Genomic DNA, 27,466 nt, shown 5'->3' with positions numbered 1-27,466 from the left:
ATAGCAGCAGCAGAGGAGGGTGAGAAGGGGGACAGAACGGGCATGGAGGGGGGAGAGGGTGGGGTAAGAAGGGACTGCTGGGACATGTCATGACATATAGACTCAATCTTGGAGGTGAAGTGGGTAGCAAAGTCGACAGCAGAGAGTGTGGTGAGGAGTAGGAGAGGGGGAGGGGAGAGGAGGGAGTTGAAGGTGGCAAAAAGGTTGGAGGATTGGGAAGAATTGAGAGCTTTGAAGAAAGATTGCTTAGAGAGGGAAAGCGCCGAACTATAAGAGGCAAGCATGAACTTGAAGTGGAGGAAGTCAGCATGAGTGCGTGACTTTCTCCAAAGCCGTTCTGCACTGCGGGAGCATTTTTGAAGATAGCGAGTTAGTTTAGTGTGCCACGGTTGTGGCGGTGATCGACGAAGCTTGACGGTGACAGCCGGGGCGACAGAGTCAAGTGCAGTGGTAAGATTGTGATTGTTGAAGGAGACAGCCTTATCGGGGCAAGAAAGAGTGGTGATGGGGGAGAGGAGCGAGCCCAGGGAGGAGTAGAAACTGGTAGGATCAACTGTGTCAAGATTACGCCTGGTGAGAGTAACCTTGGGGGGCCGGGGACGATGAGAGGGGTGAAGAGATGCTAAATGAGAGGAGATGGTGGTCCGAGAGAGGAAAAGGTGAATAAATGAGACAGTACCGAGGTGTGAAAAAAACAGATCTAGGGAGTGGGCACTGCGGTGGGAGTGAGAGGAGGTCCATTGAGAGAGACCAAGGGAGGAGGAGAGGGAGAGAAGTTTGGAGGCAGCAGGGTCTGAGGGATTGTCTATAGGGATATTAAAATCCCCCAAGATCAGGGAGGGAAGGTCAGAGGAGAGAAAGTGAGGGAGCCAGGTGGCAAAGTGATCAAGAAATTGGGAGACAGGACCAAGAGGACGGTAGATAACAGCAACACGAAGGTGGACTGGGTGGAATAGGCGGATAGAGTGTACCTCAAAGGAGGAAAAAGAGAGCGAGGGTTCAGGGGGAAGAACCCGAAAAGAACAGCAGGAGGAGAGAAGTATGCCGACGCCACCACCTTGCCGTTCCCCAGGTCTGGGTGTGTGGGAGAAGAACAAGCACCCGAAAGAGAGAGCAGCTGGAGAGGTAGTGCCCTCAGGCGATAGCAAGGTTTCAGTGATGGCAAGCAGGTTGAAGGATCTAGAGATAAAGAGATCATGGATAGAGGTCAATTTGTTACAGACTGATCTGGCATTCCAGAGATCAAAGGATAGTGGAAGAGAGGGAAGAGGAGAGATGTGGATGAGATTGTTGGGGTTGCTCGTCTGCAAGGGTGAGTAAGATATAGAGAGAGGGGAATGACAGGAAGAGAGGGTTGGAATTGGACGAGACGCAGAAATAAGAGGGGATTTGTCAGCAGACAGGAGATGAGGGGCAGGAGAGCAAAAGGTAGGGGAGAAGTGGAGATGGGGCAGAAAAGGGGGTTTATGAATGGGAGAGACAGAAGGTAGGAGTGACGTGAGGAAGAAGATTAGCTGGGGGGAAAGAGAGGGAGGAGGTAGGTAGGAGCAGATTGACACTGAGAGAAGAGCAGCGAAGGGGACAAGAGGGAAAGGGTGTGAGTGGGGAAAGGGAGGAGAGAGGAAAATATGTAAGAGGGGGCAGCATGTTAGATCAGGGGCCCAGAGGCACAGAAGAGATGAGAGGAGTGAAATAGGGGGGGGATGGGAAGTGAGAGGGGGGAGTGAGGAGGAGGAAGAATATGGAAAGGTTGGACATGGGAAGCAGGGGGATAGAGGGAGAGGACAGAAGTGAGAGAGGAGTAAATCATGATAAAGCTAGAGAAGGTGTGGAATAGACAGTTGAAAGAATTCGGAAAACAAGAATGGTAAGAGCGTACAAGTGGAGTGTGGAAATGGTGAGAGCACAAGAGGTGAAAAAAAAAGAATGCAAAGGTAGAAGGAGAAAAAAGAGTCAGAAGAGATGTAAAGTATGAGTCAGTGAATAAGAAGCAGAAAGGACAGCAGAGATAGCAGATGGGTGGGTTTAGAAAAAACAGTTAGGTGAAACAGTAACATCAGGCATGATTGGAAGGCAAAAGTATAAAACAAGGCATAATACAAGGTGCACTGAGCTGGTTATACAAATCCACAGGACAAGAGGGAGCTAGTTCAAAGTTCAAGCTAAGTGGAGCAACAGTGTGGTTTAAAAGTGGGAATCCAAGCAGCATAAGAAGAATCACCAAATGATAATACTGCAGCAGGCCTGAATAAGTGTGAGAAACAGTTCAGCAGGGGGAGTCCAGGCAGTTAGCAATCCAGGTGGTGGAGGATATCAGAGCTCAGGGCTTATTGTGGAATGTTGTCCTCATGTAGCAGTGTTTGCAGGTAGAATGTTCCCCTCCTGTTCTCCTCTTGTTCATCTCTTGTATATCTCTAGCTATACTAGTTAATACACTTGTAAAAATTTCACTTAGAAGAATCTTCACTAGCTAACAGCCTAACACTGCTGTTTAAATAGGTTCAAATAGCCATGTGACCACTTTCATGAGTTAGCCCCCACTAATCACACACTACAAACAAAGTAATAAAATTATTAAACAAACAAATAGAGGGTAACCATACCATATAAACGACAATATCTGCACAACTGATCTTTTAGAGATAGCTTGAGCAGTGGTAGAATGAGATATTTACCATATAAACTACAATATCTGCACAATTGATCTTTTAGAGATAGCTTGAGCAGTGGTAGAATGTCTAGGATTGGAGCTGGGAATAGTTCCATGTGTGGGAATTTAGCCAATGTAGGATTATATTTACTTAGTTATTAACATTTGTATATATGGCGCCAATTGGGGAAAAACACAGCAATAAAACAAGACAGGCAAAGTGGTAAAAGGGACCCTATGCAAGTTCTAAATCTTTAGGGAAATGGAAATTAGATACATGAGATTGGAGGCCCCTTGTTACATATTGGTCCAGCCAGATAGTAGTGGGAATACGTGCAGAATAGGACTATGTGATCCAGTCAGGGGCCTTTGGGTTTTTGAAAATAGAGAGATCATAAATGTAACCTTGTGTGAACTGTGTAGTGTGGTGGTAATCAGGTAGAATAGTGTAGGGTGGCTCAGGAATTTGATAAGTTTACCTAAACAGATGATTTTTTTCAAGAAAGGGCTTGAAGGCTTTCAGGCAAGGACAAAGTCTTATTGCCCTTATAGGGAGGGCATTCCATAGAATAGGTGCAGTCCAAAATTATAAATGGGAACTGGAAATGAGTGTTGATAAGATGCACAAATTTTGGCCAGAGAGGAGTGGTCGAGCTGAGAGATATTTTGAGAACAGAGAACAAATGTATGTTGGTGTAGTTTTATTAATGGTTTTATAAGTGGGTAGAAGTATTATATATTTGATTTGGTAAAGTAAAGGCAACCAATATAGTGACAGACAAATTGGATCAGCTGTAAAAGGTTTTGCAAGGAAAATTAGTCTTGCTACTGCATTCAAAATAGATTGTAGGGGTGAAAGTCTGGTTAGAAGAGGACCAGTATGGAGATAATTGCAATAATCAATACTGACATTTTGTTTGCATTTATCAAAGTTTTTGCAGCAACTTAAAATATGTGCATATTCTGGAAATGCTTCCTAGATGTAACAGGATGTAACAGGATTTGGATACAGACTGGCTGCGGTGAACAAAGGACAGTTCTGAGTCAAGGACGACATCTAGGGTGCGAGCTTGAGGGGTGGAGGTATTTTTTTTCTATTGTCCACAGACAGAGATATCAGGTAGGCAGCTTCTGTTAACTGGTGGGTAAATTATTAGCTCAGTTTTTGAAAGATTTAATTTGAGATGGTGAGAGAACATCCAAAATGAATTGGCAGAGAGATATTCTGTGATATGGGCCAACACAGATGGTGAGAGATTCACAGAGGATAAATAGATTTAGGTATCATCAGCATATAGACGATACTGAAAGTTGGATACAGACTGGATGTGGAGAATAAATTACAGTTTTTAGTCACTGATGACACCTAGGCTGTGAGTTTGAAGGCTAGTGATTTATTTTAGATAAATTGATTTGGGTATCATCTGTTTACATTTCCAAGAGAAGTAGTATAGAGAATAGTACAGTGCCTAGAACGGAGCCTTGTGGTACTCCAACTGACAGTTGGGGAAGCACTTAACAAAATGGGGGTGGCTATAAAAAGCAGAAGGAGAGACTTAGGCAATGGAGATTTCTGTAATAGGTTCTGTGTAATGTGGCTGGCATTTGAGCAATGTGGTTAGCCACTAGTGCAAAGAGACATGTAAAATGCTGGCACATTCAGCAAGTTGTGGCATCTGTTTTTACTTCTGTCCCAGGCCACATGTTGCTTAATACAATTTTGTATTAGGGAGTAGGATATTTTGAGTTTATGGATCACATGAAGAGAAGGTACCAGGAGTGCAGGAGAGGAATTAAGCAGCTTGTTGCTCAGGGAACAGGATACAATTTCATGTTAAATCTTGTAAATCAAAATCTTGGGCAGTGCTGGTCATCAGAGGGTTTGGAATAGAAAAGTTGAGGAGAGTTTCAAATGTATTAAAGAGTTGTTTGGGGCTAGAAGCCAGACCAGAGATGAGATTAGAAATATGTTTGTTTTGTAATATCTAAGCTTTCCTAGAGCAGTATCTAGAGCATGATGAGTAGACGAGTCAGTCCACTGAGAGAGGCCAAGAGAGGTAGTTTGAAGGCACATGCAGATTGGTTGATCAATAGGGATGTTGAGATCACCCATGACGATGCCAGTATGTCAGAACAGAAGAAATAAGGAAGCCAGGCAGAGAAATGTTCAAGGAATTGTTGTTATGGCCCAGGGGGAGATAGATCACAGCAACACGCAGAGAGAAGAGGTTGAAAATTCGGATAATATGTACTTCAAAAGATCAAAACATAGTGATGGAACAGTTGGTAGAAATTTAAATGTCAACACAAAAATGGATGTTGCTCAATCAATTTATTGATTCACAGCATGTGCTTGAAATGGTGGGATTTTCCAGAAAGGGACAAATACAGAGAAAAATCCCCTAGCCACACTGTTGTGAACCAATAAAAGAGCTGCTATTCTACTTTTACATAAAAATGCAGAATTCTCAGTTACACACATTTGCAAATGTATGGCAAGCCACCCACCCCATCAAGGGACTTCTGCCAATAAGGTGGTCCTAACTCTAAACAATGTGTTTTTAAACTTACCAAGAGGTATCCCAGGAGCCTCCAAATGGCAATAGATGACAGCACTCCCCATCAGCTACTGACAACACAAACAACAATACAGAAATTGAACTGTAAATATACAGTCAGGGAAAAAGACGTAGACTAACCCAAACTCCCGGTCTGCTCTCAGGCCTGGAGGTGTGAGTGAAGTGGAGGCTACCAGGTGGAAGGGCTGTAGGTGAGGCAGTGTCTGATTGTGTGAGCCATGTTTCTGTTATTGTGAGAAGGTGAAGGTTAAAATTAGGTTTAGGTTATTTTTGTGTTTTGTATTATTAATTATCTTGAGATAATTTTGGTCTGAATTATAAACAATTGATCCCTTGTCATCCTAGAATAATAATGGGCTGAGATAAAGCCTATTTTAAATCCTCTTGAAGCCTCTGCTATATATAATCATATCTTTCAAAAAGTCATAGGAATTTTTTTCTGGATGGTAAAGCTATAGTAAATATCAATAGACTTGGTACACAAAGTCTAAATATGTGGGGTTACACTAAAAGCATCAAGCATCTATTTGAAACATCATAAAGAAAGGTATTTTTACTATTGTTGCCTATGTTTCTCAATAAAAAGACTGTAAAAAACAAATATGTATTCCAATATGCTAGAAAGACCCAATCACTCCTGAGTAAACAATATAACATTTTCTTGGGTGGACTAAATTATAAAGTTTTTCTCAGTGAAAAAAGACAAAGATAGCAAAATTTGTCTGATTACGACATGCTGAAACCACTTTAGTCATTTAGTAGTTAATATTGTTTCTAGTTATAGTCTTTGTAGTGAACAGAGAGAAATTACAGTTATAGAATTAACCAATAACCTAATCATGGGGAATAAGGCCTAAACATAACTGCAGTGTAAATTTGTTATATCAAAGTCGGAGAGTCTGGTGTTTGTTTACCTGGTGCTTCTGCCAACCTCTATGTTAAAAGATAGCAGCAACACTTTCAGGGAAAGCTGAGCAGCTTCAAAGGCCCCAGTAGTGAACTGCATCCTGACCTAGAAGAAATTTTTTTGACACAGAGAAAGACTTTAAGGAGCCGTTCACAGGTTGAGATCCCTATAGACAAAGGCCACACATGAAGGCTATCTATGCAGGTATATAGAAATATGAACTTCAAAGAAAATGCCTTTCATATTTCACATTTTTGGAAATCTGTGTGCCACTCCATACTGAGGGGCAGAAACACAAGGTTTGTGAATTACAGGTATTAGCGGTACCAGGGAACAGCTGTAGTCGCATGTCTTTGGGAAAGGTATGTCATATTGTTATAATTCCATTATATTTGGTATGAGATTATTGTTGGGGGAGTTATGTTTCTGGGATATATCTGAGAAAAGTTAAGATAGGTCAAAACTTTAAGAACAGTTTTGAACAAACCCTAAGTGACACACAGGAGACATTTCCGTCCCCACATTAGCATCCACCCTGCCCCTGTGAATGCCATCCCATTTGATTTTGCTTAAAAACCTGTGTTGTGAAGGGACAAACTGTCTTTTGGGAAATTAATCATCATTGATAAGATGTCCATCTTCAAGCCAATTTCCCTTGGTGCAGAATATACCACTTATCTGTAAGTTATACTCTGAAATTAATTCCTTTATTTTAAATCTGTTTTGTTATGTATGTCATATCATCTTAATTTTTATAACCTGTGAGCATTGTACTTTTTGTATATTTTATCTAAACATTTAATAGTGATGTCGTTATTGCTCTAAACAAATTCACTGCTTGTTTAGAAGAGAGAGATTGCTTGGCTTGGTTAAATCTTTAGATACCAGTGTGTGAAGGGTTAACTGTTTAGCTATCAGAGCACAGAGTGTGTGCAATTGGGTGATTACGTCAAAAGTTTGCTGTGGGCCTTATACGTTGCTGTTGGCAGTTGCGGAGAAGTGTGGAAGCGTGTGTCTGTGTTGGGAAAGAAACCAGCTATATCTCTATCCTAAGAGATAGGTGACAGTGAGGTTTATGCTGAAATATTCTGTGTTCCCTTACAGTAAACTTCCAAGTCTCGAGTGCAGTTTGTAACAGATAAAGGGGAGCAGGAGAGGTTTCCTGACAAATTAGAGGTGATAAATTGTTTGACTGTGTGAAGATATTAAATCAGGGAGTACCCAGATGGGGCTATTCGTGACAGACTTTATGACTAAAATAACAGAAAATATAAGCATTAAATAAAACATACTTAAAATTTTCAATAGGGAATTGTAATCTGAAAACATATTAGAGTTTTTATTAATAATAATAATAATAATAATAATAATAATAATAACAATAATAAGTAACACTTTTTTAAAGGATATAAAACCATAACCATTAATGCAATGATTAATGAATCCATTGGCTAACATATTTTCTCCAAAACTTTCAAAAATATATGTCTATGTGGGACAAATGCCTACACATCTTCAATCTGCATAACCCCATTTGATTGAGGGAACAAATCTGTACACATTCTCCAAATCAAACAACCACCAGACACTACCCCATTTTAACAAAGACTGTATTTTTTTCAGTTTGTGTTTATGCTGATATTTTTCTTTATTTTTTTAATCTAAATCTAAAGTGCTAGAGGAGTAACATAGTAACAATGTAACATAGTAGCATAGTTGATTAGGTTGAAAAAAGACACCAGTCCATCTAGTTCAACCTATTTTGGATCTCTTGCGATCCTGCACTTATATTTGAAATTGATCCAGAGTAAGCAACCGCCAATCTATTTCAAATGTGAAAATCCCCCCAGACTCAATATTGCAGTCCTATTTTTACCCTATATCCACTACTATCCTTCATTTTAATTAACGGTCATATCCCTGGATACACCTTTCCGCTAAAAATTTGTCTAACCCTTTCTTAAAAATATCTATTGAATCTGCCATCACAACCTTCCCTGGCAATAAATTCCATATCTTGACTGCCCTTACTGTAAAGAACCCCTTCCTTTGCTGCTTGTGAAATTTCCTCTCCTCTAACCTTAGGGGGTGACCACGTGTCCTGTGTATAGTCCTTGGGGTAAAAAGTTCCCATGAAAGTTATCTGTATTGACCCCTAATGTATTTGTACATAGTAATCATATCTCCCCTTAGGCACCTCTTTTCTAAAGTAAACATGCCTAAACTGGCTAACCTTTCCTCATAACTTAATGACTCCATACCCTTTATCAATTTTGTTGCCCTTCTCTGAACCCTTTCTAGTTCCAAATTATCTTTTTTATAGAGTGGTGCCCATAACTGTACTGCATATTCAAGATGAGGTCTTACAAATAATTTATACAGTGGCAAAATGACACTGTCTTCCCTTGCATCTATGCCCCTTTTTATGCATGCCAATACTTTGTTTGCCCTTGCAGCTGCTGCTTGACATTGAGCACTATTGCTAAGTCTACTGTCTACGAGCACTCCCAAATCCTTTTCCATTATAGATTCTCCTAAAATAATTCCATTTAATTTATAGATTGCGTTCTTGTTTTTGATCCCTGAATGCATAACCTTACATTTATCTGTGTTAAACCTCATATTCCATTTGGCCGCCCAATCCTCCAGTTTATTTAAGTCCCTCTGTAGAGAAGCTACATCTTGCTCTGATTTTATTACCTTACAGAGTTTAGTGTCATCTGCAAAAATAGAAACTTTACTCTCTAAACCATCACCAAGGTCATTAATAAATATATTAAAAAGGAGTGGTCCCAGCACGAAACCTTGAGGTACTCCACTTAAGACTCTTGACCAATTAGAAAATGTTCCATTTATCACAACTCTCTGTTCCCTATTCTCTAACCAGTTTTCGATCCAAGTACAAATGTTGATTCCTAGACCGAGTTCCCTTATTTTGTAAACCAACCTCTTGTGTGGCACTGTATCAAAGGCCTTTGCAAAATCTAAGTAGACCACATCTACTGTGCTGCCCTGGTCTAAGTTCCCACTAACTTCCTCATAGAAACTAATTAGATTAGTTTGACATAATCTATCCCTCACAAATTCATGTTGATTCCCACTAATAATTTTATTGCGTACCAAGTAATCCTGAATACTATCCCTTAAAATACCTTCCAGTAGTTTCCCCACTATTGATGTCAGGCTTACAGGTCTATAATTCTCTGGTTGTGATCTCGTCCCCTTTTTAAACAACGGCACCCCATCTGCTATTCACCAATCCCTTGGTATTGAGCCTGATGAGATTGAATCTCTGAAAATTAAGAATAGCGGTCTAGCTATTTCTGAGTTTAACTCCATAAGGACCCTTGGGTGTATGCTATCTGGACCTGGAGTTTTATTTATCTTAATATTCTTCAGTCGCCTTTGGACATCTTCCTCTGACAACCAAATATTAATTAATGGCATGGTTTCCTTTCCATTTTTATGTATTGCTCCTACCATTTGTTCCTCTCTGGTAAATACTGAAGAAAAGAAAGTGTTTAATACCTCTGCTTTTTCCTTAGTATCATTTATCAATTCACCCATCTCACTTCTTAGGGGCCCTATATTATTGTTTTTAATCCTTTTGCCATTTATATACTTAAAAAACTTTTTGGGGTTTGTCTTACTTTCTTTTGCAACGTGCCTTTCATTTTCTAATTTAGCCAATTTAATTTCCTTTTTACATGTTTTATTACATTCCTTGTACCTACGGAAGGACTCCTCTGACCCTGTGAATATATACATCCCGAGCAGAATGGCGGCAGTCTTTTTTTTTGATTAGTCAATTATTCATGAACCTGATGCTTGGATTACATTAACATATAATGGGCTATGATTATAGCAGATGTTAACACAATTAAGATTTTGAGTCCCCAATGCTTAATAATAGATAAAATGTGTAGTCCCCTTCATGTCAGCAGGGCTGTGCCTTCCAGGCAAATTAAGAAATATATTTTTGATTTTGCTTCAAAATATTGATCTTGACCATGACTGGGATCATTTGGAAAACCTATAGTATAGTTTAATTTAAATTTCTTTACAATTAAAATTGTAATGCCAATTTAAATATTTAGTTATCTGGATTACGATTGACATGAGTGATTATATACCAATGAATAGTCAGCCCCAAAATGATATCTTGAAATCAAAAGTTCACACCTGATGGAAACTGCCTCTTTCATTGTTTGGGAGGAAAAACCTTATTAAAATGATAATACGGTCTAAGTTCATATGTTTTACAACAAGAGCCAATTTTTTTACCTTCATCTCTATTTAGAAAAATGTATCAGTTCCTTTCCTCCTTGGTGTGGGATGGAAGGAGAGCAAAAATAAATTGAGTATTCTGTGTATGTCTTTGTGCTCCAGGGGTTTTGCTTTGCCAAATGTTAAGCTGTACTATTATGCATCCCAAATGGCCCACTTAAATTACTGGGTTTCAGACCCTGATTACCATGATCTCCATTGGGAATAACTAAGACAGGAAGGCAGCTGACACACTCCCCTGCAGATTCTACTGTCTGGTGTTTGACCTAGGAGTTCGGACCCCTAGTAGTACAAGCAGTTAGGATTTGGAATACTGCCCACATCATGCTCAAAGCAGAAGGGGTAGACCCTGGTACTCCTATTTGGGTAGTTACTAAGTGGACCTGTGATCCCTGGCAGGGGACACTCTTTAGTTGAGTCATGGCATCTTTGCCATAGGGCAACTGCATAATAGTAGTGTCCAGAAGTAATTTTATCAACTGAATCCTGCTTATTTTTTATTTTAGTTGTACTGTCTTTAATATGCATTGGGATTTTACTAATGTGTTTCTCTTTATAAAGTGAAGCTTATTTGTGTGCTTGTTGGCAGTTTATGGCTGTATGTGTATTTTGACTTTGAGTTCTTTTATTGTGAAAAACCTATAAAAACAAACAAAAATTGTGAGGCAAGGGGAGGCTCAAAAGTTCAAAGCTTGCCTCTCAGCCCCCAGTTTACCGTTGGCTATCCATCCCGCTCCAGCCACTTGACCCTAGTCATAGTATAATACCTATTACATATACTCCTTCCTAAAGTTGTAACATTAACAGTATATTAGTGTTCTGCTGCAACATTTTAATAAATAATACTATGGTTTTTTCTTGGGGAAAAAAATGTTGGATTGCTGCCTTTCATATCCCTGCCTTATTGGCATCAAGCTGCTTCCTATGTCCATCTAACATTTGTTTAAATTTGTGTGAATTTAGTTAGAGAACTTGCGAAAGCATCTATCAAAATATAATCCACCAGCTCCCTCAAAAGTATCAATTTAACTCCAAAATGTCTAAAAGTGCATAGTAATCCATGAATTAGTCTTTATTACCTAAGTGAATGTCAAGGTGCGTAAGCATGTTTATTAACACATGAAAAGTACACCTTTTTCTTTATTGCTAGCAAAACGTAGATTTATATATTAGAGCATTTGGTGGAAAAAAATACTAAATATTTTGTACAATTGTACAATTCATTTTCAAGAATGTGGCCTGTGAAATAGCATCACAATATGAAACCTAGAATGTTCTTGAATTGAATGTTTAGAGAAAAGAAAGAAAAATGTCAAAAAATAAAATCCAGTTATATGGGTACTTCATTAAATTGTGTAAGATTCATCAGAGGATATATTAATAAAATATAAATAATTTTACCGTTGTGAGGATGTTGGAACAGTGTATTAGAGTTAATTGTCATTGCCTTTGTCTTATGTAATCTTTTCCAAGGAGGAAGTGGGGTTGTTGGTGAGTGCTGGGCAGAAACTGAGGTGGACTCTTCAAGCTCTGGGCAGCCTATCCATTTATGGCAATTCCTGAAAGAGCTTTTACTAAAGCCACACAGTTATGGACGCTCCATCCGTTGGCTTAACAAAGAAAAGGGTAAAAATAACTTGTTTCCTACAATTTTTTTAAGCTTGCTTTGCATAATTACATTGTAAATGTGAATACAGGCTGATATATATAATTTCAATACAGAGTTGCAAGGATGAGTCTTATTCAACAACTTTTAAACTTTTATGTGCTTTAGGGAAATCTAAATATGGAAGCTAGGATGGGGATAGAATGGTATACAGTGGCTCAGTGAGTAATGGCTTGAGGAGAATAGAATAGATCTCCTTTCTGAAAGGGTATCTTGTCTGTGGATGTGACAACGGACATCCTTGTACGGTTCTATTTACAATGCATATAAGACTAGAGGAGGAGCCATTTATTGTAAATTTAGCAGAGGGGTTTTATATAAGAAGTTTTGATTCTGATGCCAAATCTCTCTAGATGTCACACATTGCACCAGCTAAACCTGCATTATGTTCACTGTTCTCACCTATTTCCCTTTTTCTGCATTCACTTGCTGGGCTGAACTGATCAGGCACACACCTGGTCTGCTCAATACTTCCTGCATTCTCTTGATTGGCTAATTGCCTGTCAGCTCTGTTTATTTAAAGCACCTGCTTCTCTACCAAGTTGCCTGATCTTCAGGTCTACTCTCCTGTTCAATGTCCTGTTTCCTGGCTCCTGTTTGCTACTTGTTCTCTGAAGTCTCCAGCACATCTATCCGCAGATCATCACAGCCTTTGTGACTACTCCACTACCCTGTGGTAACGCTCTGCAGATTATTGCTACCTGTTCTCTGAAGTCTCCAGCACATCTATCTGCGGATCATCACAGCCTCTGTGGCTACTCCGCTACCTGTGGTAATGCTCTGCCGGTTATTGCTACCATCGCTACCAGCCTCCTGTGTTAATCAGCACAGTGCTCTACTGTCTCCTAATCTCACAGCCATCCTGGTACTCCTCATCTGAAGCATCTTCAGTTATAGTCCTGGTTCTCTTTACAGTTTCGCTCATCACCTCCTGGGAGAGCCGCAACCTGCGGTCACGGAGCTTCGAAGACCAAGCGCCCTTGTGGTAGCCTCTGGCAAAAACCTCCCACTTCTTTAGACTCTGCGCCATTGGGAGGTAGTGACAATGTGAGCAGACTGTACGGGTACTCATATGACCCTACTGGTTGTGACACTAGAGTTACAAACATGAAAGTACAAAGGATTCAGTTTAAAGCCTTCTCAATGTGCAAAGAGTGAAGTATGGAAAGGATTTTATTCTAAAAATTAAGCTTAAGGACTCTCTAATTATATCCAATGCCTGTTTACCTGGAGCAAACCCCACTTGGTTGATGTGAATAAGGCTAACAAATACCTCATTAAGGCTAATGGACAGGCCTCTTAAAAATGGCTTTATATAATTATTAATGAAATGGGTTGGTAGCTTGTATAGAAGTCTGGGCTTTTACATGCCTTATGAATTATGTTGATCTTTCCTTTGAAGGGCAGACAGGAAAAAGTTCTGCTTTTTCAAGGAGTTCATTGAAAAGGTAATGTAAGTGTGGTAGACGGATTAGTGGAATAATTTTATTATAAGCCCACCTCTGGGGTCCTCTCTACATTTTATCCCTTTATGGCTTAGATGGTCTCTTCTGTTAATATCTCCTTCTTGTGTTGGTCAGCTTTAGATTGGTTTAGTCTGGGTTGGCATCAACCCAAGTAAAAATATTTATGTGAGCCATTCTATCTGTAAGCTTATGTACACACAATTTATTGGCCTTGTCCCCTTTTTCATAAAATTTATTATTGAGCCTCTTTCACTAACTTGCTATCGGACTGTTTACTTAGTGTGGATTTGGAATGAAACTCTTTTTTTTTTTTAACTTGGCTTGACAGGTTTTTTTAGTTTTTGTGCATACCCTCAGTACAGTGTTTACCCTTAGTGCTTAGTACATGAGGTTATTTGAATTTAGTGCCCCCTCATAAAGACCTTATCGATTTTTGAGAGGGACATTATTTTCTTGTTGCTGATTTAAAATAAAATGTGGTCTTAGCAAAACCCTGCCTAATACCAGTGTTGGTCAAAAGCAACACATTAAAATGCTACGAGTACTTAAATGTACTAAAATTGGGGTGTGAATTGATTGTTATTTGGAAAACAAGGGTATTGAAAATATTCACCTGAATCACAGAAGTAATGTAAAATGTACTTTTTGAGAAGAGAAAGGAGGACCTTTGAGGTGTGCTCTTTTATAGCAGAGAGGAATGGATCTATCTGGTTTGCTGTCTAATGTAGTATTAAATTTCCCTATATTTAGTATTAAAGTTATATATTTGCCTTAACTTTTCTGTACTATATGATTTTCTGGTTAAAGAATAAGAGAATAGTGGTTTAATCCTGATTTGAGGCAAAAGGTATAATGAGATTATGGGAAATTGAGAGTGCCACCAACACAAGATATTGACTTGATTTACCTGTAATTACCTCATCTTGCTTGAAGTGTAGGTGATTGACAAAGAAGATACCTACTCCCCAATTTCCTTTGCTTAGTATCACATGTGTGGTTGATGTAGGGTTTCTTCTTGTACATAGTTCATGGTGTTTTGTACCTGAGAAGATGTTTTGCAAAAATATCTTATTTGCTTTGGGAGCTGTGGAGTCCCTTAATGTTAAAATAAATCACCTTAATGGTCATGTACGCATAAAGAGAGGGTGTAGAGTGACCTAAACTAAATCTTGAGTTCAAGTTCTACTGTCATATACATAAAATAAGGGACACATTTCTGTGAAGTTGTGGGGAAGAGATTACCTGGGAAGACTGGGAGGGAAGAAATAACATGACTTATTATACTTGGTGTGAGTCATGGTTGTTGAGCAGGCAGTTAAGGAAAAGGAAAGCCTAAGTTTTTCTCACCTTCTACCTGTTAGAGACATGGGAGGACAAGTGCCAAGGTGCATATGGGCTGAGTTGGAAACAGAACAGGACTTCTGGACTGCAAACTCTTTGTGTTCTTGTGTTAAACCTTTGCCTCTGCCAGTCTGTTGGCTAGTATAAAAGCCAAACCTCCCATTTGCTTTCAAGCATGTAAAACAGACCTCAACCTGATGTTGTGTTATAAAAATAAAAAAAACAATCTTGAAGGTAGATTTCAAAGAAGTCTAGTGTACAAAACAGACCCAAATATGTAATGGATCACAATTCGGCATCAAAAGTATAAAACAGGCATCACCTTCATTTGCAAACTAAGGATTTCTAGAGGGTGGTTGCAAGGGGCTTGCACTAGGGGATTGTTGGAAGTTTGAAGGACTTGCCAGCCTGGCAGGATCTGTAACTGTGTTAGAGAGGTTTGCTTCTTCCTGACAGGGGATGCATGGTTGGGACTGGACAGGAGGTTCACAGATCTTGTTTCAATGAGTGAAAGTGGTGCTGAATCCAATGGTGTGCTTGTATAACTAACAAGCACCAAGGTGTCTCTTTTTCTTGTGTTTGTGGAACATCAAACACATGTGTATGTGTTACCTCCAAAAAAAAGCTACAGACAATACTTGACCAAAAAGTTACACTTGTGTGTTTCACAGAAAATGTACATAATTATAATGTAAACTGTTTTACAAATTCAAAATTAACCTTATTGGTAATAAAAAAATTCAATAAAAAATGTACCTTATATACTCGAGTATAAGTCGACCCGAATATAAGCCGAGGCACCTAATTTTACCACAAAAAACTGGGAAAACTTATTGGCTCGAGTATAAGCCTAGGGAGGGAAATGCAGCAGTTACTGGTAATTTTTTTTTACATTACTTTTATACATTCAGCTGAGACCCCATGCTTCCACTACAGTGGAAGCACATTCATTAGAAGCAGCGGGATTGTGGGTTAAGGTGATGGGCACTGACTCTATCTACTTACAAGAGAATTGGCGTGCAGCTGCATAGGAGAGCCCACCCTCCTTAATAAATACAAATGGATAAACACTGCAGCGCTCAGCCAATCTCCAACACCTCCCAACAAAAGGGTAAACTCACTTATACTATAAAAAATGATACATGTACATCGACAGTGTCCACATATAGAATAGTCCTCAATTGCGTTCTGCTCTACTCCATATCAACTTTTGCAGCCTGTAATGTATTCACACCTCTCCGATAACACTCCCGTTCCATATATATCAAATTAACAACTGTAAGTCTTCAAGCCAAGTAAACCAAAAACTGTAACATCCGTTACTCACATGTATGTTTATGAAGGTTCAATTCCGTCCGGTGCCAAGACCCCGTTACTGTAAAGTCCCATTCTCCACAGGATCTTGTCTGCAGTGCCCACAATCCCTTAGACGATAACGTCCACTGTTCCAAACGATGTGAGTCTACAGAGTCCCGTTAATCTCCTAGAGATTACCCCTATTTCTGTTCGACGGAGTAAGGAGGCGGGATTCAAACTCAAGATAACTTTATTAGATTCTGTCATAATGACAGCTACGTGGCTGCGTTGTGTGACCTCTCTGCTACCTGTTTCCGATGAGCGCTGCTGGCCGCGCATGCGCGGTATGTGAAACTCGGGGGTATAGAGTAAAACAGTGTGGTCCTGGAGCATCACTCGAGTATAAGCCGAGGGGAGACTTTTCAGCACAAAAAATGTGCTGAAAAACTCGGCTTATACTCGAGTATATACGGTAAGTATAATTGCATATGGAAATTTTTAAACACGGAAACTTTTAAACGCATACTAATGGAATCATTGGTATCTTACATGATCAAGGTCCTTCATGTTAACAAACCTCTAATTCCAGTTTAAAGGACATTATAATAGGACAATAAACCACATTTTAGAAGACTTAATTTTGTTTTGTATGGCTGTTTATTCTACATTAAACATGTACTATCACATCTGACAGGACATTTATTCAAAAGTTATTGTTTGGTATTATATTTCAAAATGAGGTATCCCCTAAGGACACTGTTCTATTGGTATCTGTGCAATATTTAATGTTAACCTCCAAATGGCTATAACTATGTCTTAAATTTGCATATTTGTATAAAATATAGTTTGTATTTGTTTATACACACCTAATATTTAGAAAAGTCATCTAGCTGTGAAAGCTGCACAGTTCTATTTGAGACACTATAATGTAAGTGAAATGGTCTGTAAAAATAGCTAAGATACAGATGGTTAGAGTCTCCATTCTATCCTATGTCATCTAGTACAGATGCTCTATCTACTTAAATGTATGGCTACCGCAGTTCTGTATCTGAGTCCATGTAATAAACCCTGCATGTGTAACATACTTATGTATAAGCATTTACGATGTATGATCCTGAATGAATATAGCACATTTATTATTATTATTATTATGCTTTAATGTAATCTTGTAAATTCCGTCATTTAATTCCGATATGTATGCGATTGTTTTTCTTTTCTTTTTGTTGTTTAGTATGTTTATATATTAAAAAATTTCAATAAAAATACTGGATTTAAAAAAAAAAAAAAAAAATAGCTAAGATAGTGGCAGTTAATACTTTAATCTGTTTTAACATTCCACTCTCTGTCTTCTATTATATTGTCTCCTATCTTCAAAGGTATCTTTAAAATTGAAGATTCCGCTCAGGTTGCGCGCCTCTGGGGAATCCGAAAAAACCGCCCAGCAATGAATTATGATAAGTTGAGTCGTTCCATTCGACAGTACTACAAAAAAGGCATCATCCGCAAGCCTGACGTATCTCAACGCCTTGTCTACCAGTTTGTACAACCATTATAAAGTGTATATCTATATGAATGTGAAAGAAGCTAAGAAGTACTAAAATGATTAGTGTGCGGAAAGAAGAAACGAAAAACGGTGTGCAGAGCAGCTACACACTAAAATAAAGCAGCTCAAAAATTGCAAAGACTTTAAAAAAAAAATCACTATGTACCACTTTCTAACAAACTGATTGTGGTCTGTAGCACATCACACACATACTTTTTGCAGAAAAGCATGCTTCAAGGGACATAAAACAGCACAAGAAACTTAGAAACCCTTACACTTTGCATTTTAGAAGTGATCTTAACGAACTGCTTACTTTAGAGATACTCACTGATGTGAGACCTACTGGACTCAATGACCTTAGTAGACAATGGGAGGTGGGGAGAGAGCAGGACAGAGTGACCAGAGAGCATTCATCATCATCATCACCATTTATTTATATAGCGCCACTAATTCCGCAGCGCTGTACAGAGAACTCACATCAGCATTGCAAACATATAACAAAAATAAGAGCACCATACTGTCCACGTTATGTTATGAGCAGGACCACACACGTTACAGGTATGTGCTTGCAAACTGAATACTATTAAATAAGGATGACATGCGATAGAGCCTAAGGCAGCTATCAGGAACTTTGAGATCCACAAAAAAGCCTTGGAGAGCTAAATCTGAATTTGAGCAAGCTTGATAAAATTGCATGTTTAGGATCTGTACAGTCACAATTTTCTTCATAACGTGAAAGCTTCTATAAGCATTATTTATTGTAGTAGCATTACCTATTACTTGTACTATACACTGGATAAAACTAAAAGTGCTAACATGGGTGCATCATCATTACATGTAGGTTTCCTCCTTGGGGACAGCATATTGCTATTGATTGTACTGGTGTATGCTGACAGGATATGATCTGTTTTTCTGAATGAATGTAGTCAATTATTCTTTCTGTTAATAATTCTATTTACTTTAGAATACTTTTAAATTTTATCCAGCAAAAATCCTAAATTTATAGGATTTTTACCTTTGACTTTCACCAAAAGCTTCTGTATTTCTTATACTATTATACTTAATGTGTATAATTCGTGTGACTTTTATTAAATAATATTTGACTATAAATTGTATCTATAAATGGCCAGGTAGCCAGACATAGTGTATTTAACAGTCTATTAAATCTATTGTGACTTACACCCAGTGACATCTCTATTAGATACACCTTCCTAGTACTGGGTAGGATACCACTTTACCAACAGAACAGCCTGAATTGTTCATGGCATGGATTCAACAAGGTGCTGGAAACATTCATTAGAGTTTCTGGTTCATGTTGATATAATGCGTTTGCTGTAGATTTGTCAGCTACACATTCATCCTGCGAATCTCAAGTTTCAACACATCCCAAAGGTGCTCCATAGCATTGAGATCTGGTGACTGTGGAGGCCATTGGAGAACACTGAATCTATTGTCATGATAGTTGGAACAGAAGTGGAACTAGCGAGCTGTGGACCCCGCTGCAGGGAGGCAGGGAGGAGGGAACCGGGGCCAACAGCAGGCTAATTTCCCATGCAGCAGGCCCTATTTATCCTATTTGTGCAGCACCTACTACACCAATGTTCCGCCATTGTTGTGGACCCAGCTTGAGATGACATATGACTTGTGACATGGCATATTATCCTTCTAGAAGTAACCATTAAAATATTAATAGACTGGTACCATAAAGGTATGCAAATTGTCAGCAAAATCACTTAGATGTGCTGCGGTATTTAAACAATGATCTGTTGGTAATAAGGAGCCTAATGTGTGCCAGGAAATTATTCCCCACACCGTTACAACACCACTGCCAAAATCAACCTACACGGCTGACACAGTGTAAACATGGATTCATTCTGCTTAAATTCTGACACTACCATCTGCATGTCACAGCAGAAATCAAGAGTAGTCAGACCAGGCAACATTTTATCAATCTTCAACTGTCTAGTTTTGGTGTTCCTGTGCCCACTGTAGCCTTAGTTTCCTATTATTAGCTGATAGAAGTTGAACCATGTGTGATCTCTTGCTGCTGTAGCCCATACACTTCAAAGTTCGATGTTTTGTGCATTCAAAAATACTCTTCTGCATACCACTGTTGTAACGCATGTTACAACAGTGGTATGCAGTTGGAATGCAGCAAGTGGGGTAAGCAAAGCGGGGAGGCACCATGCCGTAAAGGCGCTTCCCCTGCCTGCCTTCCCTGCTGTCCATCGGCGCTGCTACAAAAAAAAAATTCCTCTGCTGCAGCGCCTGGCACCCTCCCCTGTGCTACCTGCTCACTGACAGTGTCAGGAGTGACGTCATGACGCCCCGACACAGTCAGTGAAGAGCTGCACAGAGGAAGGCGCCAAAGAGAAGATCATAAAGGTAAGATAAACAGAGGGGACAGTGTGAAAATGCAGGGGGGGGATGCTGCAGGGGAGAAACAGTGATCAGGGGGGATGCTGCAGGGGAGAAACAGTGAGGAGGGGGGGATGCTGCAGGGGTGAACAGTGTATGGGGGTGATGCTGCAGGGGTGAAATGGGGGGTTGATGCTGAAGGGCACAGTGTGATGAAAAGACAAGTGTTGCAAAAGAAGGGGCACAGTGTGATGAAGGAAGTCACAGTGTGAAGGGGCAATTTTTTTCCCTTTAATTCTTCTTGCGACATTAATTTGATAAAAATTTATAATTTTATTGCAAAGAATACATATTCTTCATTTAGATTATTCATAGAACAATAAATGTATGCTGTTTAATGTACTTGTATTACTCACTTTATGAAAGTTTATTATATGATTTGTATTAAAAGAAGAAAAGCATTATTAAATGAACAAATAATTTATAAAAGAGGAGGGAGCAAATTAATTTTTTGCAGGGGGGCGCCAGATATACTAGCACCGGCCCTGCCTGTTGTCTTGTAGAAGTTTGGCCAATCTCTTCTGACCTTTTTCATTAACAAGGCATGTTTATCTAAATAACTGCTGCTCACTGGATGTTTTTTGTTTTGTACACCATTCTCTGTAAACTCTAGAGAATGTTGTGCGTGAAAGTTCTAGGAGATCAGTAGTTTTATTACTACAACCACCCCATCTGCCACCAACAAGCATTCCACGGTTATGCATTGAGTTGCTGCCACATGCTTTGTTGATTAGATATTCGCATTAATGAGCAGGTGTACAGATGAACCGAATATAGTGGCCACGAGGGTATATATAGTTTCAGACTTGGGGAAAGAAGATTATATGTAACACAAACTTTATATTCCAAATACAAATTTATCTTCAGTATAAACATGTCTGAAGGTGGAAAGGAGGAACAGGAGAAAATTAAGTAACTTAAATAAAGGGCTTCACTGAAATTCATAAAAGGTACTGACTTCCACCAAAGTTTCAGGTCCATTTCTGATGTTACATAGTGTAGTGTAAGATAAATGGTGTTTAAGACATGCAATATGACCAAAAGCTTTTGTCCTCAAGCCGTGTTGTGTGTGTGTGTGTGTGGGTGTGTGTGTGTGTGTGTGTCTATGTAATTTTTTATTAGTGTTACATAAACAGCTCTTTGTAAACCCATCATTCATTCCATATCTATTCTCCATTACCACGTTATTGCTTAATATCCTTACTCCCTGCAGAGTTATTTACTTACTAATCTCTAATAGAAATGTAATTAACAGGTTATCTGTCTCTGTGAAAGCTTGTTATCTATTCTATATGTTATGCTAGTTGTTGGTTTAGGCTTGTTGTGGGTGTAACGTTGCCGACGACAAGATTTCACTAGTTCCCACGATGTCTCCTCATCAGTGTGAACACACAGTGTGTATTTGCAGACTAATGCAACCCTATTGTATGTAGGCACCTCCCTATAGCAGTCTTCTCACAGTCAAGAAAAGGAGAATGTTAAGCAAAGTAACAGGTGCACATAATACAATGATACTGTGTAATGTGCAAGCAAAGTTTCATATATTTAGAAATGTATCAAGCCTTCATAACCAATTAGCAAAATATATTAGCCAAGAAACTAACTGAATAGGATCATTTATGTATTCAGATTCCTTGAAGCTTGCACAGTTGAACAATTTTAAAGCGTCTATAACTAAAAGATTATTATATGCTGGCCGTATTGTCATTATATGTAAAACAAATTATTTTGCCAGAATTATACTTTCATTAATTCTACTAAACTTGGGCCACTAATGAGTCAATTCTGCAACACTAAAACAATAATGGACAACATTCAGCTTACCTGCTGTAGCTGACCACACTTGTGGTCTCTCAGTTATAGTTGCCAATCTGTTGAGTGTTGGGGCTGGTTAAATTTCTGAGAAAGTGGAGACATGCCACCTCTTTTTTTAAATTACTTATTTTTTACACAGTCCACTAGGAACTGTTTTGGCTCATTAACAGTATTCTGACCTGGTGCAGAATTCAAGTCCCTTTTCCAAAGGGTAAATAAACTTTACACCGTTAACAACACCACTGAAACTTTGCCCTATTCATTCCTTTACTCATTCCAATAATCTCGCTTTGCAAAATGAAGTCTCATTTTTGTACTGCTCCACAAAATGAGTCAAATCTGCATGCCTACTTCATACTTCACTAGGAACGCCTCCAATCCACCCAACACATACATAGAATTTGATGGAAAAACCTACAAGTCTATTTAGCACTTCCCCATGTGTGGGCTTTTTGATTTGTTTAGTTTATTTTTTCTGGGCACACACTACAATGTTTTCAGTCGATTATCAGACCAATTGTCAGTAAAATCACATTGAGAGACATTTTGTATAGCGTGTACCCAGCCTAAGTCTTACCTATAGCCCTATAAAAAAGTATGCATGCTTAAATCCTTTTACTGTAGGAGTCCCCACCACAACTGTTGGGGAACTATTCATTCTGTGGCTCTAACTCTAACACCATTTCTGTAAAAGAATAAATATTTCCCATTGTTACCTTTCAGTCTTCCTCACTCTACTCTGCTGCAACTGCTGCTCCTCTGCACATATTACCAACTTGCTTTACAAACTTACATGCCAGGCAGAGGTATTTTTTGTGTAAAAAAAAAAAGGCAAATAGGCCTGATGCAGAGATGAATGTACACCCATTTGTGTACCAGAAATTTCATGAGGTCACTCTACGCATGCCCACAAAAGAAAATTAAGTCCCTTCACATCCACACTTGTGCCTGCTTGCATCTGACGTGATGGCAGAAGGAAGAGTTGTTCTAACAAATCCGGGTAAAGTAAGGGCATGTTCATTGACTTGAGGACCTATGCAGATATGCCATAATACAGCTGTATTATATGTACTAGCCTAGGTGTAGGTGCAAAATACACAGTGATGCTGATGAATTTTGTCAGCAATAATTAGCAAATTCTGATTGGTTGATTATGAATTCATCTCTAAAGCTACTGGGTGTTTTCTTCATTGCTCATACATATAATGTAGAATTTTGCTTGCGTATTTTGCTACTTTCATGCATATACGGGAAGGGACGTTATAACTGCTGTATTATATAAAGCAAATTCATGTTTTATTGTAAATAAGATTGTCATAAACCTAGCACATATTAGATTCAGACATGAAAGCATCTTGATATGCGTGAATCTTGGCATATGGGCTGAAATGCACTACTTTTATGTGCGCATATTTTAGCCGGAAATTGCAACCACATTGCGTTCAGATCTTCATCATGACCATAGTCTGTGGAGAGGAAATGTTGAGCTTCATAAATGACATTGCATATAATTTACAAAAAAAAAATTCAAAAAATGCCCCCCCCCCCCCCCCCCCCAGAATATCACAGTAGAAAAAACTACTGGCTAGCTGAGAATAATGCAGCTATAGTTTAAAAACCGCTAAGGAGGCTTATTAAATGTTGGGTGTTGAAGCATTTAGTTCTACAGTATAGAAATGACAATATAATTTGTGGAATGTACTTGCAACATCAACAGTGAAAATGTCTACAGTCATAAGGTCACTATAGTTATAATGTCGAAAGTCATAATGTGTACATGTTCTTAAAGTCAATACAGTTAAAATGTTGACATGTAAATTATATACAGTGTTTTAAATTCTATAGTCAAAATGTCTTCACAAATTTTAAAACAGCAATACATGTTGAGAAAAAACAAAAACAAAAGTCTCCCCACCCCCAAACAGCTTAACCAACCCTAGTGATGCTAAGCTAGGTTGGTACTAGCAAAATCTGGAGGTCAAAAAGTGTGGGTTCCCCCAACTTTTATTACCAGCACTAGTGTCACACGCCGGACTTCCGCTATCTCCCCGGGAGCCGGCGCCTGGCCCTGCTGATTCCGGAGGCCTCCTCCACCAGGATCCCCCCTGTTAAGCAAAACTCACTTACCTGGTTCCACGCAGCTGCCACCATCCAGCGCTGTCTGTTCCTTCTTCCATTTGGCGCTCAGTGTTCTGCGCATGCGCAGAGCTGTCTAGCCCTTTTCTGTGCTCTCACTGCCCTCTATTGGCTGCCTAATAGGAACTGCACTATATCTAAACCCTATGACCAGAACTCAATGCTGGTTCTTTCAGTCAGTCCCTGACTCTAGTATTGGATACAGCTCCCGTGTTTTTGCTCCTCTCCGAGTTTCCAAGCCGCTATCCCTCTGGGAACACCACCTCTAGGTGGCTACGCTACCGAAGCTCCAGTCAGCACCCCCAAGTGGCAACTATATTCCACTTCTGCAAACCAACTTCCGAGTATCTACGTTGCAGTACCTTCCTGCTATTTCCACTCCCAAGTGGCAACGTCGCTGAACATTACCGGCATCATCAATATCAAGTGGCAAGTTTATTCCTAATTGATTCTACGCTCTCTCTATTGTGGTTCACTGGGAACTTACTTAGGGGACCGCGACCTGCAAGTGGAAGCCGCAAAAGCCCATATTCCCTTGCGTGAATCACTGGTGAACACCTTTCACTTGTTAGACTCCGCGCCCCTAGCGAGAGTAACGCCAATCCCGGCTGAACTACTAGGATCCGGTTTTAACCCTACTGGTACGTGACAACTAGGCTTTACCAGGCTGTGCTGGTGGCACTACAGCAGGGTCCCCCTCATATAATGTCAAATCAGACTGGTCAGCACAGGGCTGGATTTCCTAGGAAGACTGGGTCCGCAAAAAAAAAAAATTAGCATCCCCCCTACATTTTCCCAGCCCTGTGCTGATAACACTAGGACTCTTCCCACACTCCAGGGTATTCTGGCACTTGGGGAACCACAAGTTGGGACCTACAGTGCACCAAAGAAAAGTGTAAATAAAACACAATATTTTAATTGAAATAAAAAAAACCTACACAACCCTCATTCATCCTCTTTATTTCTCACCTACATCAAGAGTCTTCATCTGTAATACATTCAAGGATCTTTGGCAAATAAAAAAAACCCTGATAGGTGACGCAAGACTAGCTCCAAAGAGCTCTACTGCAAAATGAGCTCGTAGTGGCAGTGGTCATATTGATAACATGGGGATTTCCCATGGCTTGAACTCATTGTGGCAATGTCCATTGGCAGATCGTTCACAATTGAATTCTCCCCTATGAGTTGACAAATATTGAGGGATTTATCCTGAGCTCCACCTCATTAATATATTTCTTCGGACAGCAGTTCCTGTAGTAACTACTGCAGTAGTGTATATGTAGTGTAGATATACATATATATTTCTACTAAGAAACATATTTGTATACTTTAATTAACTAACGTTTAGATGCCTAACAATTTTGGTAGGACAGACCACTAAGGTGGCATGTTTGTCCTAACTTGAAGGAAAGTATATGTCAAAGTCCTGGTTGCTACCAGAAGAAAACCACTTGACTGGGGTAGCTATACACATCACAATTGGCTGAGATGCTTAGCCCTGAGAGGAGGTCAAAGCTGAAGTCAATGGGTTGGAGAATGTAAAATCGTGAGTTATGAAGTCAATAAACTGACAAATGAAACAAGACTAGTTGAAGCACCTGCAGAAAAACAAAATTCCAGTGCTTCATACGTGTGAAGTCTTTTAGTTCTAATGACCTGACCTTTAGGAAAGTGCTAATTGCAGTAAGTGAAGAATAATGTGCAATTGTCAGTGTTGAATGTGCATGACAGCTCCTCACAGTATGTCTCCATAGTGAGGCGTGTCCACACCTGTTGTAACATGTACATGACCCTAATGAGAAGCAGTCATGTTTCCCTTTCAGAGGAAGCATGGACATGTCCCAATTTAGACATTTTAATTGTTGGGAGATATGCACTTAGATAAATCTGTCCAGCATGCTGCCTTTTCCTCTTCTTTGAATCTTCAATTAGTCTGGCAGGGCATTTGGTGAAAGCAGCTACAGGCCAGTATGTTTCCTATCTCTGTTTTTAGAGAAAGCTGACATTATTTGCTTATATTTTTCACCTTTCGGTTTTCAAAAGTACTATAAATACATTGAGACATGTAATGTCACAGTAGTAGCATAAAAGACATAATATTTATAATACAAGTACCGTATATACTCGTGTAAAAGCCGACTTTTTCAGCACATTTTTTATGCTGAAAAAGTCCCCCCTCGGCTTATACACGAGTGAACTTACCTGGTCTCCGGTCCCTCAGCTCTTTACTTCCGCAGTGGAACGCATGTGCGTTCCAATGACAGGAAGTTCGGCATTTGGAACGCAAGTTTGCGTTCCAAATGCCGAACTTCCTGTCATTGGAACGCACATGCGTTCCACTGCGGAAGTAAAGAGCTGAGGGACCGGAGACCAGGTAAGTAAGTAAAAGGCTGAACATTCCTAATATATTGTACTGAAGATTAATAACTGTTATGGATTTGTCAGACTAGACTGAGTGAGCCTTTAAGTGAGCACCATAGGGTGACATTCATGTCCCAGTACGATTAGTAGACGCGTGTTCCAGCCATGTACACATCAAGGAGGGATTTTCATTGGCATGTTTCTGGCAGATATGACACAAGTAACAATGTTCTCCAACATCCATTTAGTCTGCCATGATAGGTAGTGCTCGGAAAACGCACACAAGTATCTGGTAAATCTATTCTTGCCCGTTGAAAATCTCTTGTCTGGCTTTCAAACAGGACACTTAAATAAATGAATGATGTCTGCTGAACACTTCATCATATCCACATAGGTTTCAACCACAGAAGTCCATTTATATTTAAATATGGACATTTTCATTGTCACTGCTATTCCTTCTGATGTGTGGGCTCTATTGATTGCTGAATGTTTTCATTTCTTGAAACATTTTTTTTTTTTTTTTGCAACAATCTTTGCGCTTGCAGTGGCTGTAGGGAGGCTGGAATGTGCAAAATGTATAATATTACTTTATATAAAGTGCAAAACTAAATCTTAAACAGTTATAGCTTTCTAATCTTTCCTTTGCTCTGTACACACCAGAATAGTCTTCAGTCCAAAAGAGAAAATGTAATGTAGCTGCAGGTCAGGGAGATGTACAGTAGTTTGTAGTAACACTGACGTGCTAGAACTTACTGACTGGTTAGCCAGTGCTGTAAAGGAATAATTATTTTTTTCTCTTCCCTGTGGCAACATACTAGTAGGTTAATCAATCTCTCTGTCTCTCTCTCTCTCTCTCTCTCTCTCTCTCTGTCTCCCCTCATTAGGTAATAATAGCTGTATATGTATTTATCTAATGCATAGAAGCCACCCCCCAATATTTTTATTTTTGAAATTTACCAGTAGCTGCTGCATTTCCCACCCTAGGCTTATACTTGAGTCAA

At 39.3% G+C, this 27,466-nt stretch overlaps 1 protein-coding gene across 3 annotated transcripts in view; it reads left to right on the top strand.

The window, feature by feature from the left end:
• SPDEF (SAM pointed domain containing ETS transcription factor) overlaps window positions 1–20,184 on the top strand; it is a 29,935-nt gene extending 9,751 nt beyond the window's left edge. For 2 of the 3 annotated variants that reach the window (XM_075195691.1, XM_075195690.1), the window contains 2 exons: window positions 11,897–12,049; window positions 17,569–20,184. In XM_075195691.1, the coding sequence (XP_075051792.1) occupies window positions 11,897–12,049; window positions 17,569–17,747 (332 nt within the window). In that variant the 3' untranslated portion in view covers window positions 17,748–20,184. Of the gene's footprint in view, window positions 1–11,896; window positions 12,050–12,728; window positions 15,871–17,568 lie in introns of those variants that run through there. The other variant, XM_075195692.1, reaches the window with a different exon arrangement.
• The last annotated feature ends 7,282 nt before the right edge of the window (window positions 20,185–27,466 follow it).

The sequence above is a fragment of the Mixophyes fleayi genome, chromosome 2 (genome assembly GCF_038048845.1).
Source record: "Mixophyes fleayi isolate aMixFle1 chromosome 2, aMixFle1.hap1, whole genome shotgun sequence".
NCBI lineage: Eukaryota > Metazoa > Chordata > Amphibia > Anura > Limnodynastidae > Mixophyes > Mixophyes fleayi.
The sequence above is the reverse complement of the archived record's forward strand: the minus strand, read 5'-3'. Positions and strand labels throughout refer to the sequence as shown.